At 43.5% G+C, this 19,541-nt stretch overlaps 1 protein-coding gene across 5 annotated transcripts in view; it reads left to right on the forward strand.

Moving 5' to 3' along the window:
• Nucleotides 1-17,919, forward strand: part of LOC124186999 (LIM domain only protein 7) — a 62,402-nt gene extending 44,483 nt beyond the window's left edge. For 2 of the 5 annotated variants that reach the window (XM_046579230.1, XM_046579231.1), the window contains exons 2-17: nucleotides 1,089-1,296; nucleotides 2,713-2,901; nucleotides 3,206-3,493; nucleotides 3,864-5,216; nucleotides 5,475-6,449; nucleotides 12,148-12,405; nucleotides 12,603-12,833; nucleotides 12,895-13,256; nucleotides 13,359-13,725; nucleotides 13,896-13,958; nucleotides 14,057-14,376; nucleotides 14,761-15,001; nucleotides 15,101-15,309; nucleotides 15,588-15,763; nucleotides 16,118-16,282; nucleotides 16,650-17,919. In XM_046579230.1, coding sequence (XP_046435186.1) covers nucleotides 1,249-1,296; nucleotides 2,713-2,901; nucleotides 3,206-3,493; nucleotides 3,864-5,216; nucleotides 5,475-6,449; nucleotides 12,148-12,405; nucleotides 12,603-12,833; nucleotides 12,895-13,256; nucleotides 13,359-13,725; nucleotides 13,896-13,958; nucleotides 14,057-14,376; nucleotides 14,761-15,001; nucleotides 15,101-15,309; nucleotides 15,588-15,763; nucleotides 16,118-16,282; nucleotides 16,650-16,672 — 5,268 coding nt within the window. In that variant the 5' untranslated portion in view covers nucleotides 1,089-1,248 and the 3' untranslated portion in view covers nucleotides 16,673-17,919. Of the gene's footprint in view, nucleotides 1-759; nucleotides 930-1,088; nucleotides 1,297-2,712; nucleotides 2,902-3,205; nucleotides 3,494-3,863; nucleotides 5,217-5,474; nucleotides 6,450-12,147; nucleotides 12,406-12,602; nucleotides 12,834-12,894; nucleotides 13,257-13,358; nucleotides 13,726-13,895; nucleotides 13,959-14,056; nucleotides 14,377-14,760; nucleotides 15,002-15,100; nucleotides 15,310-15,587; nucleotides 15,764-16,117; nucleotides 16,283-16,649 lie in introns of those variants that run through there. The other 3 variants (XM_046579232.1, XM_046579233.1, XM_046579235.1) reach the window with 3 other exon arrangements.
• The last annotated feature ends 1,622 nt before the right edge of the window (nucleotides 17,920-19,541 follow it).

The raw sequence follows: 19,541 nt of genomic DNA on the forward strand, positions 1-19,541 counted from the left end.
TAGGTAGATACGGTGAATAACGAGAAATCGTACGAATTCCCGCTGTTTGTGTTACTGTAGCCGGCAATGTGTATGAAAAGTTACGTCCTGTTAGTCGGATTGATTTTTGATCGGAAATAAACGAGTTCGACCATTGCTGTTACGGACGTTTCTGTTACCTGTCGAGCTCGAACTCGTCGGCGTTAGGAATAACATTAGCACGGCGTGATTCGACCCTGTGCAAGTTTGCAGTCAACTTAGCCTTGGCAACTTTTTCCCCTTCCCTTTTACCAATCTCAACCACGCGAACAAATAAACGCTTTGGTTCGAAAATAGACGCTCGGGGACCGGATGCTACTGCGAATGTAGTGACCTGCAATAAAATTTGTAAATTACAGGCGTGGTTGTGGTTTTTGGCCTCAAGCAGCCAGCAGAAATACAGAGGCTGCAGTCATGCGAAACAATAACATACATCAACTGACGTCTTCTCTTCGTGCCTAACGAAAATTTTATAAAATTTGTATTTTTTAATACGGTTATTTGCATTCTGTTTGAGTTACGATCTTTGTCCATGCGTTGTTGATTAATGGAAAACTTACCAACTACGGACGAGATACTCGTTTTTTGTCAAAGGGGGAGCGGATCAAAGTCTACAGATGGACGGATAACAAGTTCTACTCCCGCTTAATTGCAGGCATAACAAACTATCAAACACACGCAACTGGTACTTGTTCTTTCCTACGCATAACTCTCGAATAATAATGTTGCAAGCAGAAGAAAAACAGAACACCCGACAGTATGTCGATAAGCCGATCAGACAGACGATTGGTCGGATGTAGCGCGTGTCAACCGAATTCATCACATCGTGCTAGTTTTCTCTGCGAAAACAAATAACAACAGGAACGCAATTTTTGAAAAATGTTAATTCGTTTAGAATGTTAACAAGAGAAGTAATTGACTCAGCAAATTTCGTGAAATTTCATTTGTTGAATAGTTGCTAAAAAATGTTTGTAAAATGGGGAATCAGACCCTGCTGACACTATGCGGATAGAAAAGATAATGTCCCCGTACAATTCAACGATTGAAATGTTTACGTTTTATTTTCACAGATTCCGATCGTAGGATGGATTCGTTGTTGGTGCAGGGAGCGCCGCGTTGAAGAGGGGCTCTTAAGAACTCTGTAGTGCGGGGTTCCTCAAGCTGCAGGTGTTTCAGCGTTCCCAATTCGGAGGACGGGAGGTTGGAATATCCAAGGAGTAAGTCGCGAGGATGCCAGCCTCTCAACCCGCCGCCTCGGAGCGGCGAACCGATAAAATGGTAAGGCTAATTGTCTCTGATGTTTTACTCGAACGTATCTGATCATAATTCTACAAGCATTACCAATCGTTCAGGGGGCATGCAAGGTTAGCTTACTGCAGTCTGTACCGATCTGGATAACCGCATAGGGAATAAACGCCTTGCGAGACTCGAATGTCCGGTCTAATAAAGTTAATCTAATTTGCTGACCGCTAAGTGCTCACTACAATAAAAGCGGACTTCTTTCATTCGTATAAATCCACACAGTTTTTTCTTCTCAATCAGAAGGCAATTGTATCTAGTCCCATATCTGTTTTCGTCTATACTTTGAAATACGTTTGACACGCGAGAATTTGTCCCCTCGTGATTACGAAAGCGTTTCAACAATCCATTCATTGCCGGGTGATTAAATCGAGGTGGGTGCTTTGTTGTTGAATTGTGATGTAAAAAGGTGAGGTAAAAAGTTGAAAAAAAATTAAAAATAAAAAAAAAAAACAACATCAGAACACGCGAAGGCTAGAAGAGTAACTTGGACAGTAGAATCGAACGAGTTCACCATTAGCACAATAGAATTTGTGGAAACGGCGTGTCGCTGCGGCAGATTGAAGCGTAGTTCCGTTTCCGGTTTGACATAGAAATGCGTAGGCATGATCTACTGCAGTAGAAAACATATTCACGATAACGAATATGTGTATGCTTGGCTTTCCCTGCGGATTATATTTTCTTACTTCCTACTCGACGAATATAACGGATGATGCAAGGTCAACGTACGTAACGTTGATTCCGAACATGCATCTTCTCAAATATTAACGACAGATACACTGCGCGGTTGATGTTACTTTTTCGGCAATTCTGAAACAACGGAAAATCTTGAAGACTCAGGCTTCTGGTGGAAAAACTCATGCTCAAATTAGGCACACAATTATAGGCCTGCCCAGATCGGGATAGATGAATTGTCACCCAGAATCCGGGGTTTAATGGGTATACGTCAAGGACATAGGTACCTACGTACGAGTACATTGTGATTCGCCAATAGAAACAACAGTTATCGTAACAGCATCGTAATAACAAAAGTAATAGTATAATCGTATACCGTTGATGATTGTTTTATAATAATTTCATATTATGTGCATAACAAAGCACGCGAGCAATTACGATTTAATTGAAATTAACGCGGTGATTGCACCAACTATTGGAAATAACTAGGCTGCCATACAACTGAGTGTACTCTACGTGTATAATAAACAGCGAAAGAATGCGAACCGTGAAATTATTTAATTATTGTAAAGATTGTTAAACAAGGTGTGTCTTCTAATTTCAATATAGTTCCATAGATAATACGCAGGATGAACGATGTAGAGTTCAGAGCATTGAAATAAGATTTAAACGTTTGAATGAATTGTATTTTAATGTATATCGATGTTACGATGATTTTAGATCACTCCGGAACCACCAAAGTTGAAGACGACCCTGAAAACACCTCCGAAGCAAGCCACGAATCCCTTGCAGTTCGTCAAAGTAGGGCCATGTGCACTTTACAGAACGGCGCAGGAACAACTGCAGAAGGTGGAGGAGGTGAAGAAAATAAAGCAGGAGGTGCGCGAGGATCCTGAAGATTGGCAATCGGTGAGACGAAATGGAATATTATATCATTGTCTATGGTTCTACTAGTTTATGGAGGACGTGAAAGTTTCAGAACTTCGGAAAATTTTTCATTTTATTCTAATTTTTTTTTCTCACTACTCATTACCAGATCAGATTGAATGTAACGAACACTTCTCCCAGTACATTCATTGTCTTGCATGTGAGATATTTCCGCCATTATATTGCTGGCCTCGCCGCAAGCAATCATTGCTGCAATTTGTTTGTAGGCTTGGAGAACACGAACATAAGCGTAACCCTAAATCGTTTTCGCGATCGTTTGTTTTAGAACCTGGACAATTGGAAGAGTAGCCGGAGGAAGCGTCAGGAGCACATCATCGAACGCGTGGTTGAGGTAAAGAAACTCGAACTCGTAGAACACGACAGGCAGCGACGCCGGAGTAAAACGTTCTCGGAGATGATGGAGGAGAGGGGCAATAGAGGAAGGAAAATGAGCGTCGGTCTAGCCGTCTATCACGAGGAAGACGCCAATGATTTTAGTGACCTCGGTATCGGAACCAGCAGTGGAAAAAGTTCCGTCAGCGGCGACACTCACGACGACGCGCACAGCGTGCTTGTGAGTAAAGTCTATTCACTAATCTATTCGTTTTCTCCTTTTTCTCTGCTTGTTTTCACTAATCTGACTGATGTGACATCTCTTCTGCAATTTTATTAATTTACGCGATCGTAGATTCTAAAAGCAAACACTACGACATTTATAATTGTTAATTCTAGCAAATGCCTCACTGCCCAACGGTCTAGCACACACTGCATTGATAGTCACGGCCAACGACAAATCATTGTCTCGTTTGTCCTAATCCACCTACTCCGAGACAAAATTTCTTGGGTGCTTTCTCTAACGCCGATGATTCCTTTTCATCGAGCGAAGAGTGTGAATCCAGTCCGTTGCTAACATTATGTCTTTAAATTTTTTTTCTTATTCGCAGAGCGACAGGGACAACGAGATCGAAAAAAATCACTCGGACGTGGACAACGCTGCGAGCGAGAACGGGAACAATCGCACAAACGCGACTACGTTTGAGAACGAATTTCACAATAATCGTAATCACAATCAGCAGGAGTATGACTCGGCGACAACCGCTACCGCGAGTTCTCCTGAGCCTGAGGAGTACACCTACGAAGGTGCGATTCGAGGGTACGTTTCGAGGGTTTCCCAGAATATACCCAGAAGATCTCTGGCCGAGCTGGACAACAAGGTTGAGTCGAGTAGCTCGACGTCGAAAGAGAAGGTTTCCAAAACGGAACTGAGCGACGAGACCAAGGGATCGCCAGTCGTCAAAGTAGACGTTCTGAAAAGGCGGGAGATCTTCGAGAAGGGATCGCAGCAGAGTTCCGATGGCAAGTCGAGCAGGCTATCGGGTGACTTTACCAGTTCAAAGTCCATCAAGGAGCGACTGTCGAATTTAGAAAAACAGAAGAACGATGGTGGAAGTCTGGACAAGAGCAACAAGAACTTGAACAGACTTTCCGGCGACATGAGTTCGATCCGCGAGCGACTGTCACACCTTGAGAAAAAGACGACCGAGCGCGAAATGAAGAATGCTAAGAAGTTGGTAATCGATAGCAACGGAGAGTTGGACAACGTTCGCCCTTTGAGGGAAAGACTATCAACCTTGGAGAGGTACTCGAGCGGCGACGAGTCCACCATCACGGCTGCAGGGGTGACAGTAACGAGCCGCGAATCTCGTCATAATGGCGATTTCTCTGTGACATCGATTAAGGATCGTCTCAGCGCACTGGACGCCGCAAGGAACAAGGAGGTCGACAAACGTACCGTGGCTAAGCACACCCTGGCCTACAGAGACAATGAGACGAGAATCGAAACGTCGACACCGAGCGAGAGAAGTTCTTCTCCAGATTCCGAGTATCGTGTTCCGAGGGCCCCGTTTCATCGCAGCCTCGATTCCCTGGACGCAGACGCATCCAGCGGACCGGACACTTTCGAACGAGTGCAAAGCCTCGAGGAGCTGGACTACACCCGACGTTATCCAGCCTCATCATCGTCCACTGAACTTTTGAACGACACCGATCGCGAGGACTCGGGAATACACACTGCCGACGTGAGCTGCTCGGTCAGTCAAGCCGACGAGCCGGTCGACGATGAAATAGTCTTTCCGGTTGGACGGCAAGAAATAATAGAGGAGAAGCCCGAACCGTCACCAAACGACCCTGAAACCGAACACACGCCGGAAAACGTCAAAGAGACGCACGTTGTGCAGCCTCCGACAGCCGAACCAGAGATAATTATTGCCAACAATCCGGAATCAGCAACACAAAAGGTAGGAATCTCGAGGGTCTTTCGTTGACGATTATGTTGCATTAATTATTTACTCATACGTACTGAATACATCGTTCAAAACAAATCTCACAATCAGGTGACGGTACTTTGAATTTTAAATTATATCGGCACCGTGTTGTGACCCTTCAGTGCTTCACGCGCCTTCACATCAATATTATACCGAAGACGAGATTTTTCTTGATCGAGCAACTTCTGGTTACGGGCTATTAACTTCTTTCTGTAAATATGATTTTCTTAGGAAACTGCTGAAACTTCTGGGGATCTGTCTACTAACAAATCTTGTCCTCCTCGGCCAATGGTAAAAATAACCACTAACACCACCAGCAGCGCACTTCCTGAACTTCCGACCTCCCCTCGACCGATTGTGTACCAAAGTCCAAGGGTCCCTCCTAGAAGAACACCTCCAGAAACACCCGCTCCGAAACCAAAACCCCCTTGCACCACGGATAACTTAAATTCGACGAGTATTTCTCAAAAAACAGCTACCGAACAGTCGCTGAATAATAACAATATCGAGGATCTGAGTGATACTCGGAGTCTATTACGGCCGGAAAGTGAAAGCCTGTCGGAGAATGATCGCGAACAAGATACGACAAAGTCTAACATTCTTCAGGCACTGGCGTTGAATGCTATGCCAAAAGCTAGCGGTTCCTTGACACCCACGCCTTCCCCGATCTCGATGCTACCTGCTTCCGATGCACCTGAGGTAGCAAAGGTCGCCACGTCTTTGAGATCGCCGTCCAAGATACCAACCCCTTTGCCGCGAAAAACGGTCAATTTCAAATCGTCGCCGACCTCCAGTCCCCCGAATACGCCAACGTCTTCGGACACGAACGCCCAGTCTAAACTGCCTACCGTGAAAGTCCGGAGTTACTTAGTCAAGTCTAACAATCCGTCACCGGAAGTAGAAGCGACCATAAATCGTTGCGCCTCACCGTTCCTCGACGAGATGTCCGCGAATGATTCGACCGTGTCTTCGGAGATGAACGAGAATCGTGAATCCCCAAAATCCCAAATTCCAGTGTCTATCCCACAGCCTTCCACTCCTCCGGCGGTGATAACCACCCTAAGGCAGAAATCATCGGGTGAGAGGCGGCAGACGGTGGTGGAAGTTTGCGAAAAGGTGTCGGTCCGGCAAGGCGAAGCCTTCATTTCTCCTCCGGTGACGCCGTTCATCACAGTCGCCCGGGTAGGAGACAACGAACACTACGAGGTTAGAATTGACGAACAAAATAGTACCGCTTTAAGAAAATACTAGTAGGTCTATCCTCTCTGTACATAAACATGTCGTGCGTAGGTACATTTGTCATGTACGTGTGTAACGGTAGGCTAGTGCCAGTAAACCGTGCTAGATGTATCCCCATGATTCACTGGCGCGAAAGGCTGTTGAAGAATCAGCAACAGCGTATACAAGAAACCCTCGTTTCCCCAATGTGTGGACATTATACATGTCGTATTAGGTCAAACGATCAGGCGACTCTCAACCGAGCGACCGACTAGGCATCGGCGAAACGCTTTTTTACATCAATTTGTTAGATATACTTCCAGTTGGAATTTATCGCACAGTGCCGGCTGCGAACAGGCTTAATTATTATTTCATAGGTCTAATTGCAGCGTTGCCTTGTACGCTCGTCGCCTGAGAATTTCACGAAAACAAATTGACCAACGAGTATTCTACAGCTGCTCTCTTTTGTAAATCGTCATTCACGTATTCTTACCCGCGAAGGAAATATTTTTCAAAAGCCGGAGTTGCCTGAAGGGAATTTTTAGTAAGACTGTTTTTTTGTTCTACGTCTTACATACCACTTGACTGTACGATCTCTTCAAGCATAATCACGTGAAAGTACAGAGAACTTGTGAGATGTTCCTTCTCACAGAAATATAGCGCCATGGAAGTAAGTGTTGTTTTCAGATTTTCGTTCTCTTGGCCTCCGATTGTTTAGGAACGGTCTGCCCATTAGTTGGGCGTCTCAAGTCTGTGATATCACTAAAATTACTCTGGCTACGCATTGCTTTCTAAAAGTTTCACAAATTTTCTGACGTGAGCTTAATCACTTTACCTCACTAGGGAGTTCCCTTAAATCACCCTAGTCACTGAAAAAAAAAATACTTGTTTCAATATTCTATTTCAGAGAGGAGCTATCACAGAATATAATAATCAAACTATGTAAATAAACGATACGAAAATTGATTATCGTCAAACGCACATTATACGAATATATGTACGTACCTACACCAGCGTAACGGTTGAATAAAATTTAAGTACTATCAAAAGGTTGTTTGACCAGCGTGGCTTGTGAAGTGAACCGACGTAATCGAACGAAGATGAATGATTTAAGTGATGTAAAATTAATGATAATAATTTTCCTACAGTACATGTATTATACAATGTTTTCACTGTCGCAATTTACACCTGTCAATCGCTTTGGTGATCATCTAATACTTCTGCCAACTATTGTTACTACTCTTATTTAGTAGATCCACTGTATAACATTGAATACATATAATTGCATTAATTTATTTTTAGGACAATTAACGGTTGATTGGATTGTATCGATGTTCCTTATATAAGGCATGGGCTACGATTGCGGAAGCAAAAAAAAAGGAACAAAAAGGATAGAGAAAATAAAAAAAGAAAAAAAAAAAAAGAATAAGGCATTGTCTTTACAGCAGACTTTGAACGACTTTTTGTCGCCATCCGCCACATTGGTTCGAATAGAACGCAATTGTCGTCCTCGTTCTCTAACCTTCTCTTACGAAATTCCCTGCACGCACTTGTGTAGCTAGTGTTACATAATTTATTGTTGTGTAATCTTCTAGAATACAAGACAAACGTTATTTGAGTACCTCTACGTACCACCGGGCTATTCTTTAACAGGGACTATATATTCGCACGTTTTATACAAGTGTAACCGTTCAACTTTATTTTTCTGCAACGACCACAAATGCCTCTTTCAATCTCGTGTTATGTGTAATAAAATAACATTGTAACAATGATAATAATAGTAATGTGAAGAAAACACAAGGAAATAAAACAGGGTCCCAGGCAAAGGGTTTTTACAATTCGCGTGAACTTAGACGCAGCTAGGCCTAAAACTTGTTCACGCAGAATCACGTCGCGTGGAAAATGATGTTAATTAGTTTTATATTATCCCCGGAGATGTATACGAGTTGTTGTCAACCTAGGTAATGCGTAGTGACAGGCGATAGTTGGTACGTTCACCCGCCTGATTCACTTATCAAGTCGTCACGCGCCACTAGTCACGGCACAATGAGGTGATAAAACCGACTTGAACTCTACAGTGCAGAGCGTACTCGTGATTATGAAGTGATCTTTCCGTCACTTTTATTTCCGCGATGTTGATCGTCGACTGGCAGACGAGCATTGTATAAACTAGAAATCAAGATTATATTCGAAATGGTACGGATATACGTAGAGAAGCCCCCCGGTGATCAGTAAGGTTGTTAAATAGTTGTTAATAATCGGTCGCCCCGTAACTGTACATCAATCTTATAATATAATAAAATTGCTACACGTATGCGATTAAAGATTTGAACAAAAAAAAAAAAAAACATTTCATTCAAAACGTACGAATTTCTCCCTTCGCTTGCCCGTGTTTGTCTCTGTATGTAGCAAATGTATCTCTACGTTTCTGCCTGTATCTTCATTTCCACGGAGGTATTTCTATTCCGTCTACTTGATTCTAAGATTGGGCTCTTCCTGAGGTAAGGAAATGGTTTAACTATTCTATAACATGTTTTCTGCTGGGGTGATTATATTTATCGATCCAGCCTTGTACTTACGTGTACGTAGACACAGCATGATCACAATTCAAACATTACTCGCAACTATTAAATTTCAACCTATCATTGGGATCGAAAACAGAAAGGAGTCGTGGGAATACGGTGTCCAAGACCAAGATAACGGCTGATTATTTCTTTCCAATTAAATGAATATCAAGGAACAGAAACTGCGTGTAACCAGTTGAAAATCCGACTGCTGCACGAAGTTTTATCGGCCTTGATATTCGTATAATTTTATCAAAGATAACAGTTACTCGTAACTTTGATCTTTCACCATCAGTGGGAAAGTATTACCTTTTTTCGACCCCAATAACAGATTGATACTACAATAAAAAAATGTTGTGCATCCCACGAGCAAAGTAGAATAACATTTAATGCTTACCTCGCAAAATACGCATAAAAAAAAAACCTTATTCCTGCAATTTATACATATACTTTATACAATACAGTCTTATTGCTTGGCATGACATATTCATTAATTAGTCTCTCGAAGCTTATGCATTGATAGCTTATCGCGTCAGTTTGCACTAAAGCTGCGCCAAATGTAACTTACAGATATTACGATTATCACATATTACCGAGTGAACGCTTCATGACCGCTTATCTTGTTTGTTGTAACTTCGCTTTTCATCTGTGGTCTGATATTCCCGTGTTCTCTTATTTTTACTTCCACAGTTTACTAAAAATATTCGTCCACATTATACAATCTCACCCTTGTTTTTCTCGACGGCCGTATTCTTTGTTCGATGCTAACCAAGCAACAACGTAATAATTCAATTTATTTTCATCTGCTCTCCTTGCTCTGAATTTTCATTTTCTGACTTCTCGTGTCTGAGGTAAAATCGAGTAGATTTTTCCGTCAATAGATTCATCGCGGACGTCGTTCAGTACAGAAATGATCATCGAACCACGTGGTATGAAACCAACTTTTCGGTCGATTTGCGTTGGTCCGAACGGGCCAGCAACCGTACATATATAATGCATACACTGACAATGACCCACTTCCGTCGATGTCTTCACCGTCGCCAATCTCACCTTAACCCGCCAAAGACCCGACGCGACGAGACAAACGCCTGCAATATCTAGATCCTAGGACATTCACACGTCGGAATGGAAGCTCTGTTTAATCGATGAAAGTACGAGACCTCGGAAGAGGTTATGCTTAAGCACGAAAATTCGTAAGAAATAAAAAAAGAAGTAAGGAAAAAAGATACTTAACAGCTTCGGATGTATGACGGCCCTGATTATCCAACCATCCTCACTTTTCGCGATTCGTACTCGGGTTTCGAACATTCATCGATTGAGTAATAACACCTCGTACGTAGTCATTTTCATGAATCATTCGATCTGAGAAACACACAAGTTGCGATTGTGTCGAACGCATGTCCTTCCTATATTTAATCTCTCAGAATAAATTCAGCGTCACAAAATTTGGAAAAAGGATGACTATTTCTATGCAATTTATGCGTCTCACAAGTTTCGGGCAATTGTGTCGCGTCTTGTCATCAACGAGGCCTGAGAGCTGCTCGATCTTTCGTTACGTACAATGGCGAAAATCTGCTGAGGACAAGAACTGGTGTTGCACAGAAATTTCGATGGAAGAGTTTTTAAAATTGTCGAAACTTTCGCGTCACATATTTGGCTGTATAAATAATCTTTAATAATTTTGAATATAATTCTGTGATTTTCTGTATTCAAATGAACACTCTCTATACTCCAATGAAGCGCGTGCGTGTAAAAATGTCGGCAACCTGACACCATGGAACTTATTCACAAATGTTTCATACGGTACAATCGATTTTACATTTAGGTTTGTGACGATATTCTCGTTCAAACCCCGTAGACGTTTGAACGAAGTAGGGGAAATATGAACCGATGTCATGTCGTCTCTATCATCGCACGGTAACCGAGAATCCTAGCCTCATGTTTAAAGCGGATGAAAGAAAAATAAAAATGCGTGAAAAATCTTACTACTCGAAGGAGAGAGCGTAGATTTGACCGTGAAGAACCGGCAGGCAGGCAGGCAGGCAGGCAGGCAGGCAGGAAAGCAGGCAGAGCATGGATTTATAGAGGCGCAGGGCCCCTTCTCTGTGGCCCAACAGAATAACGAAAGAACGAACATCTGCCTCCCAGACTCTCTGTCAGTCTGCCTTGGCGTGTCTATCGACACTCAGTCGTAGTTTTCGTCCATCACGCATGATCTCACCGTGAGAGCGGAGAGCTCTTCTGGACTTTGTAAACCGTAGGATGAGGTGCGCCTCTCCTCTCCGGCGTTATCTCTCCCGCGATTTACTCTGATAACGTTTCCGCGACTACGTTAACGGCATGCGATGGCTTACGGTGAGTTCAGTCAGTGTCTGAAACTTCTATTTTGCAGTGCCGCGCTGTGTGATTTGTTTTCTGCACGCTGGTTGCCCTCGCCCATAAGTAAAGAACCTTATTGTGCGCAGATTAATTTCTCACTTCTTGGTCTTGACGGTTAGTTGTTGCAGTTTCCGGGTCAATCGCGTGGACTACCTACTGCACGTTTACTATGGTAGGTAGCTTAGGTCGTCGAGAAATATTCTGAACCAGTTGTTAGAGTTACATTACTATTCAATGGAAAATTGGCGTTTGTTTGACGTACAGTGCTTATAAGTATGCAGGCGTTGGTTGAATGATCCTCAGTTTTATTTCACAACCAAATACAGTGTGACTTACAAGTATTTGGATTCTTTTATAGCTTCCGGCAACCTTTGAGTGACTAATTTTTCCTACATAGATTCATGCACCGTACCGTACATTGAACGTACGTAACTGTATTGGTAGACGGTGTTTGCACGCTTAGTGACATAAGAATTCGTTTCGTGCCTCTCGCTGTTGTTTCAGTTTCACACGCGCGGCCAAGCCTCCTTGAAAGATGTGCACCTCCGTTCCTGCAGTGTAAAACTATCCGCGTTAATTAATCATTGTTTTAAACGAGCGCGAGGCGCAACGCGATATCCGAGTATGTGAAACTTTCACGATGTGTCAAGGAAACGAATACTAATGTTATAATAGCATTGTTCGCATGAATTTCCAAGTATTGTGCTCAACTAAACCAGTATCTCCGCACATTTTGCATCCAGGAAACCTCCGCCTCTTTGGATATCGTCCAAGAATCGAACAGAGTCACCCCACCGGTTGAGATACCTCATCTCTCGCACGATCGCGATTTGCTACCGGAAGTTGACCATACGCAGAACGAACCGGCGAAGCTAGCAAGCGCTCCGGAAGCAGCTGCGTCGGAGGAAGTACCGCGACCTCTGACCTTAACGTTTGGCAAGGCATCGCTGACGGCCGAAGAGATGGAAATCCTAAGTCCCTTATCTCCTACGTCAAAGCAGGTGGGTCGGATCGCCGATGTGTACGAGGCCTGACAAGGTTATTGATTTGCCCGCCGAACCCTTTCAGAGCTATACGTATAACGAGTAACAGCCGATCACTTTGTTCGTGAATCTCCAAATCTACATTACATAACCTAAGGAGGCCATCGATCTCATTTGCACCGAAATCCTTATGAACCACGAATTACTCGTTCCAGATTTTGACCCTGAATCTCTCGAGCGACGAGGAAATCGTGACGAGTAGCCTCGCCTTTCCTCTCGGACCACCGACGAGCGTTGAACCTCCGAAAGAAAAGCCACCCCCACCACCGGCGGATCTCAGCGACGAGGAAGGCCTCCTGGTCGAGCCTCTGCGCCGACTGAATTCCACGAGAAGAATCAAAAAAGAGCTGCGCACGAGGCGATCGGACTTTCTAGGGATCGAAGGGGTGAGAATTTCTTTAAATTTCACACACTCGCTTTACCGATCTAACTTATGACTGGTAACAGGGTAACGATGAGGACTTGGAGCGAGAACTGACTATTGCAAAACCACCGGACATGGCAGCGATTCTTGCCGAGGAAAGACGCGTCGAGCAGCTTCACCGTCGTTCCTACGACACGGACAGCAACTACGAACAGGACTCGAGCCACGAGCGTGACTCCGGAGTCGAACTCGGTCATGCCGAGGATTGGAACAAGCAGACCATAAGCCCCGACATGTCGCAACACAGCCGACAGAGCAGTGAACCCTTCGGCGCCAGTGTGACATCCTCGGAGGAGGATGAGATTACGAAGAAGGAAAGGGAGATTATCGAGGTGCTGGAGAAGGAGGAGCAGTGGAGATACGGTAACACCGGGGAGGCAAACAGGTACGGCAGAGAAATCTTTCGTTCGATAAGTCATCTCCGTCGACTCACTGTGACTGTCTGAAGTACATGTGTTCGCATTCGCGATGTTTTTTCCCTCCGCAGTGATATTATAGGCGAGAAGCTGGCCCACAAGCTGCGCGAGCTGGAGGAAGAGAAGATGCAGCTGGAGCGTGAGCGTGCTCAAGAGGTGGAACTCCGCCGTCAGGAAGATACGTTGCGGAAAAATGAAGAGAATATTCGTAAGCAGGAAAAGGCGCTTCGTAAACGGGAAGCGGACACGGTGCGGCAGGAGGAAACCGCGGCCGCTATCGCTGAAGCGGAACGACGAACGGCTGAGACGCGTTGCGTCAACGAACAGGTCAAAGCCAAGGCAGAACCTGAGGAAAAAGAAAGGTGGAACGCTGAAACAAGACCCCAAGACTCTGAGGTACGATTGAGAACGATCGAAAATCAGATACGGGATCAAGAGGTAAGCCGTCGGTTTCTTATTTCACCTTCCGTTTCAAAGCGACCCCCCCCCCCCCCAGATTTGACTAAAGTGTTTTTCATGCATGGTCTCTTTCCTTGTACCACACTTTATTTGCAATGCGCACCATAATACGAACATTCACAAATGGTCTATCTTTTGATCCTTTGTAGAACAAGGCGCTGGGAACTGATTTGGGCGATTTGAGTTGCCACGAGGACGAGTATGCTTCTGGGGTAAGGAAATTTCCGCTGTCATAGTTTTGCTGTCTTCACTCCCCATGTTCCGTCACTGGAACCGATTACCTTGACCATATTCCACGAATTTTTCGCAGGAAGTACTTCGCGTGGAAAGGGAGCTTCTTCAGCTTGAACAAGAGGAGCTGAAGCGGCAGCGTAGCAACCTGGCATATCGTGAACAAAAGCAGCAGAAGCTCGCGGAGCAGCTGCGGGAGCAGTGGAAATCCATGCAGGACGTTGTGCAGGCACCGGTGAACACTCCGTCTATTCAATTCAAGGCCCTACCACCCGTCAATTACAGGTCCTCTATGCCAAACCTCGAAGATAGTCAGAGGCGAAAACTACCACCACCCCCGATACCACCGGCGAAACCCCTGAGACTGGTGGAACAGAGGCAACGTGACGTTACTATAAGGTGAGCTCGGCATCGACTGGGAATTTACTTGTTGTTCCGCGAGGTAGTTTTTTAGTCGATTAACGATCGAGTTACGGAACAAGCCTCCTCGCCGAGCTGTAGCCAGGGAAGACTGAGTAGAACACGCCAGCCTATAAGTATACATCGACGCTTAATTAATTCTGTTCAATTTCCGGCCAGGCGATCACGTAACACCGTGTTAAACGTAGATGCATTCAGCTGATATCCACGTCCGTGCCGTTGTGTAAAAGAATGAATCGGACTATTCGCTGACTATTGATTTACCTGTAGTTACTCATGACCGTGCATTTAGACAGCGACGAATGCGGGATCGATTTGAAAACGGTTTTTCTGATACTCCGCGATGTCGCGAATGAATTACAGGAGCAGCCGCATGCCGTCGGCAGATTCCATTCCACAACAGGTTGACGCGTCATTGCGTCACAGCGCCTCCGCAACTACTTTGTCGAATCATGCTGGACAGCAGATGACCAGGCAGACCCTGCAGGCTCTCAGCGCGGCGCCGAGGCCTCGCATCGTTCAAGGCGATCAGTGGGTGCAGCGGAGAAAAAGCGACGTCCCGAGAGGTGCCCAGGACATGAATTACCAGCACTGGCTCATCCAGGTGAGATTGTCGTTTATTTTGAATTTTTCTCTTATTTCAATCCGTAATCGTTGCCGCAGGGGGATCTTGCTGATCTGTATGATTGTTTCTGATTTTCAGGAGGCCGAACAGCGTCGTATAAACGAACAGAATCTGCGATCACCAAGAAAGGTTCAATCTTACGTTACGGGTACTTCGGTTCCGTACAGTATGCAATGTGCTTCGCTGAGAGTCCAGGACAACAAACCACTACCGGATTCCATAATACAAACGTTGACCCAAAGAGTGCAGAACCGAGCACAAGAGAAACCTCTACCTCCACGACGAAGGTATGACATATTACCTTGTATCACAAATATCTCCTTCGTAGTCGGAGAGCGTAGCCAGGAGGGTTGTTCTGCAGCTTTGTCCTCCGTGATAAAAGTGATAAACAGTTGATTAAAGCGGCTTCCTGATTGGTCCAAATAATGTTTGTCACTTTTTCAAGCGAGTACAAAGACAGAATAACCACCCAGTGACCTGCAGGTATACGATTTAATGGTACACGAAAACGAAGGCACGCTGCGTCAAGTTGATTTCATTCGTTGCATCCGTTCTGCCACATTAGATTAGAACACAGCTCGAGCCACGAGCATATATCTGCCCAACATCAAGCCCAACAACCGCTTCAGCCTCAGCAGCAAAGAGCTCAGCAACAAATAACGACGAACAGCGCAGAATCCCAAGAAAAGATGCTCAGCGTTAGTGGGAAGAAGAAATGTTCGCACTGTGGTGATGAACTCGGTACGGACATTACCTGATTCATATAGCTTGGATATTATATTTGTACCAATGTTGCAACGTCCCTCTCCTCTTGACGGGTCGAAATAATCTTCCCGCGCTACCTCCGTCATCAACTCGGTTACTTTGTAGATTTTACGAGCACTAGTGTTAATAAAAACTACACAATATTCTCGTCGTTGACAGGAGGTAGTACAGAAAATAGGTTTAGCGGCATGTGAGCATACCTATAGGGACTTGCTGACTCGTGTGAGTTTCGGCACTTTACGCTCGCAAGGAATCTCTATTTTTTGCGCACTTGCCACAAAAATAACCATTCCTGTTCTAACGACTTACTACCAATCGGTTTGTGCACAGGTCGTGGTGCCGCGATGATAATCGAAAGCTTGAGATTATTTTACCACATGGAATGCTTCAAGTGTTGTGTCTGTCACGTCCGTCTTGGCGACGGTCGCATGGGCACCGATGTACGTGTACGGAATCACAAACTCCACTGCCACAACTGCTACTCCAGTGACGATGGTATTCACACGTAAACTTACGCCACTTTAGCGATATGATAGCAATAACGATTCCTTTTCCGATAGCTGTGTCATTCGTTAGATTAATATCTATTATATGTAGTCTTTCCATCTTCTCTCCAGGTAACAATTACTGTGAGATCCACCGTGCGCGCGTTGTGAAATCACGAATGAGCAATACGAATTGTTGAGTAAATAAACCAACGAAGATAGGACGACTTCTAGTTTCTTACTTCGCATTTAATCTCATTCGTTTTCGCAACGCTGCCATCACGGTCTTACATACGTTCTATCGCTTTTCTTTAGTGTTAGTCCTATTTTCTCCCTTATCACATACTCACGTGGTTTTTCTTGTGTTGAATTTTCAGGTGTCAAATTCAGCTGTGTGTAGAAATTTGGGCTATGGATCTAAGCTGACTAACTTGAATATAGCGTGTTTCGGCTATATTTTATAAGGTGTAGTTCGCTACTTTGCTATTAAGTCCCTTGTTCGGCAGGGTTTATCGATATAAATTATAATAGCATAACATGAGTTCTCTCGCCCCCCTTTTTGTTCATTTCCTTGTCTCATTTTTTTCCCCCTTTTGTTTTTGTTTTTGATATTGTTGTAAATATCTGTCGCATATGTACGAATCCCTAGCAGAGGACTTTGATTTTTATTTTCTTCTACGTCAAGTGTTATATAAATATACTGTGTAGCTGAACACTGCTATAAAATATTCAATAGGTGTGTTACTGTTCTACCTATGTAGTACTATAATTATTAACATTAAAAATTAAAGTTTTGACGCAGTGTGTAACTACAGTTTTGTAAGAGAGAAATTGTTTTAAATATTGTTGAAACTAACCAATGTACATAGCGTGTATTTATGTAATTAGCTCAGTGATAATAATGCGTATCGTTAAGAATACGTCCCGACGAATCGGGAGATCGGCGGTCACAAAAAAGTACTGCGGTACAGAGACGAAATGTTGCAAGGCTGACGCTTCGGTTTCGTGTGAACGACTAAAATCGAGAGCGTACGAGGGTGTAAATCTTGTGTAATATAAGGAATGTGATATTTATGAAAGAAACATGCTGCTCAAAAAGAGTTGCGTAAGGACATAAAGAAATAAAGCTCAAGATTCTCGCTGAATGAATCGTGAAATTCAAAGTGTCGACGCGAGCTGTGTGTGAAAAATCAAATTCACCAATACTGTCGAGCGAAGAATCTGTTGACCGGGGAATTCCCTTATTAAATTACGCAGCATATAACGGGCGCGAGCTCTTTCACTAGGACGTGTCAGTACGTCACGCCCGGTTAACAGGTTAATACACCCTAGATGGTATGCATGTATTCAGATCTTCCATGAGTAGAATGTTGATTCGTGGGGAAAATATTGATACCCTCTGGCCGAGAACGCCTTTCCCTTCAAACTGTAATGACCGAAAGCTACCCTGATCCTGAGACACTCAGATCAAGAGCTCAATGACACGTGACCAATGTCATCGTTATTTTAATTAATATTACACTTACTATAATTATTATTGTGAAATATTGTAAGATACCTGTTTTATGTTATTATACAGCGTGTAATTTTATATTAACAAGAGAAATAAATGTTTAACTGTAGACCTCGAAGGTACCAGATAAGAAATGGCGGTAAATGCATGATTCTTTGGAGTCCCTGATCCTAGCTTTATTAGACTTTTTATGTAAATTTAAAGTTTGCGATACAAAAATAGACGGAGGCAGATGTAAACCGAACAAGAACTAGCTATTGACGTACCATTTTCAGGAGTACCAACGGATACTGTCGGAGAATTGATTTACAAAAGCATCATTCTTTGGGCCGCATCACATTAGAACTGACATTTTCTGAAATTCGGCCGAGTATTGTAAATAATTTCGAATATGTGAGTTACACATCCACACATGCGATATTCGGGTATCCTTTCATGGGATATTGATGGCGCATAGTCCCGAGTCGATCAGACTACGCATCCAGAAGAAACAACCAAAAAACAAAAAAATTTTGTCCTACTTTCGCAACGAATAATCCTGTAATTTTCAAAATGTGATATTTGAGTTTCTGAAATCGATAATAGTAAAATAAGACTCGTACAAATCAAGTCTAACGCAAAAAGTTTTTCGGCCCAAACTTCGCCAAGAAATTCGGGGCAATTTCTTTTGATTTTCGAAAGCATTTTAGTTCTTTATCGAAAATGCTCAAAACAATTTATGTTATGCATTAGCTGTACCGGGATAGTTGTCTGAGACATAGCGGTCAATGGTTTGGAGGTTGGAACCGCAAAACGAAGAATTTCTTGGTATACTTTTCATATTCCCTTGCCGGTTGGTTCCATAACGTTCTACATGATTTTTTTTTGTTTTCTAGGGGACCGATTAGTCTAGAAATTATAGTGCGGATTGAAAATCGTGAAAAACTTTGGGCCATGAAGAACGCAGAAAATGCAAAACTAACCCCTTTGCATTTTTTCGGTCACAGTTTCGCCGTTTTTGTATCAGTTAAGAAGCAAGGTTAACCTTGCGACCTGCGTATCTGGGTAACCTTCTTGACATCCGTAAGTCTGGTGCTCATGATTCTATGGTGCCTAATTGCGGGGATGTTGTGAAATTTCGTCGTGTTTTCTCAGCTGTTGGTTCCGCGATGTCACGGACGCCTTTCGGTTTTCTCAGGATCCTGCAATCAGCCTCGAAAGAGTCAAACAAAGTGATTCAAACACGAGCACATTTTGCCGTATAAATCGCAGGAAAGAATCATACTGGAAGAGTTATTTAACTCGGTTCTGGGAAAAAAAGTTGAGGTTCAGAATCACAGGATTGGGAAAGCTATCGCTTTGCAATTTGTGTGTCTAATGTTCGTGGACTTAAAAAAATACTGAGATCGATATATTCAAACCATATGCCGAAGTGATCTCACGACTTCACGTAATGAGAACAACACGTCAAGAGTCACGACTGAAATACAAATCATTTCGACCTGGTGTTCGAGAAGGTGAAGGAGAAAAAGTACAAATTCACGGTTAAAAAGTTTCGAAAATGCTTTATTCGATAAGCCTTAGGACGAGTACAAGTGTTCAGGTGTCAGTGTATAATACCATGAATAGATACCAGATACTATTGAAGTGAGACAGAATGAGGTGAAAAGGACATGATTAAACATTCGACAGGAAATTTAAGTGTTATGTAAAAAAAAAGATGAGCAATGGGGATTGTATTGAGCAAGATATGAGAAATAGTACTTAGGATGAGTAT

This window comes from Neodiprion fabricii, chromosome 7 (assembly GCF_021155785.1).
Source record: "Neodiprion fabricii isolate iyNeoFabr1 chromosome 7, iyNeoFabr1.1, whole genome shotgun sequence".
Classification (NCBI taxonomy): Eukaryota; Metazoa; Arthropoda; class Insecta; order Hymenoptera; family Diprionidae; genus Neodiprion; species Neodiprion fabricii.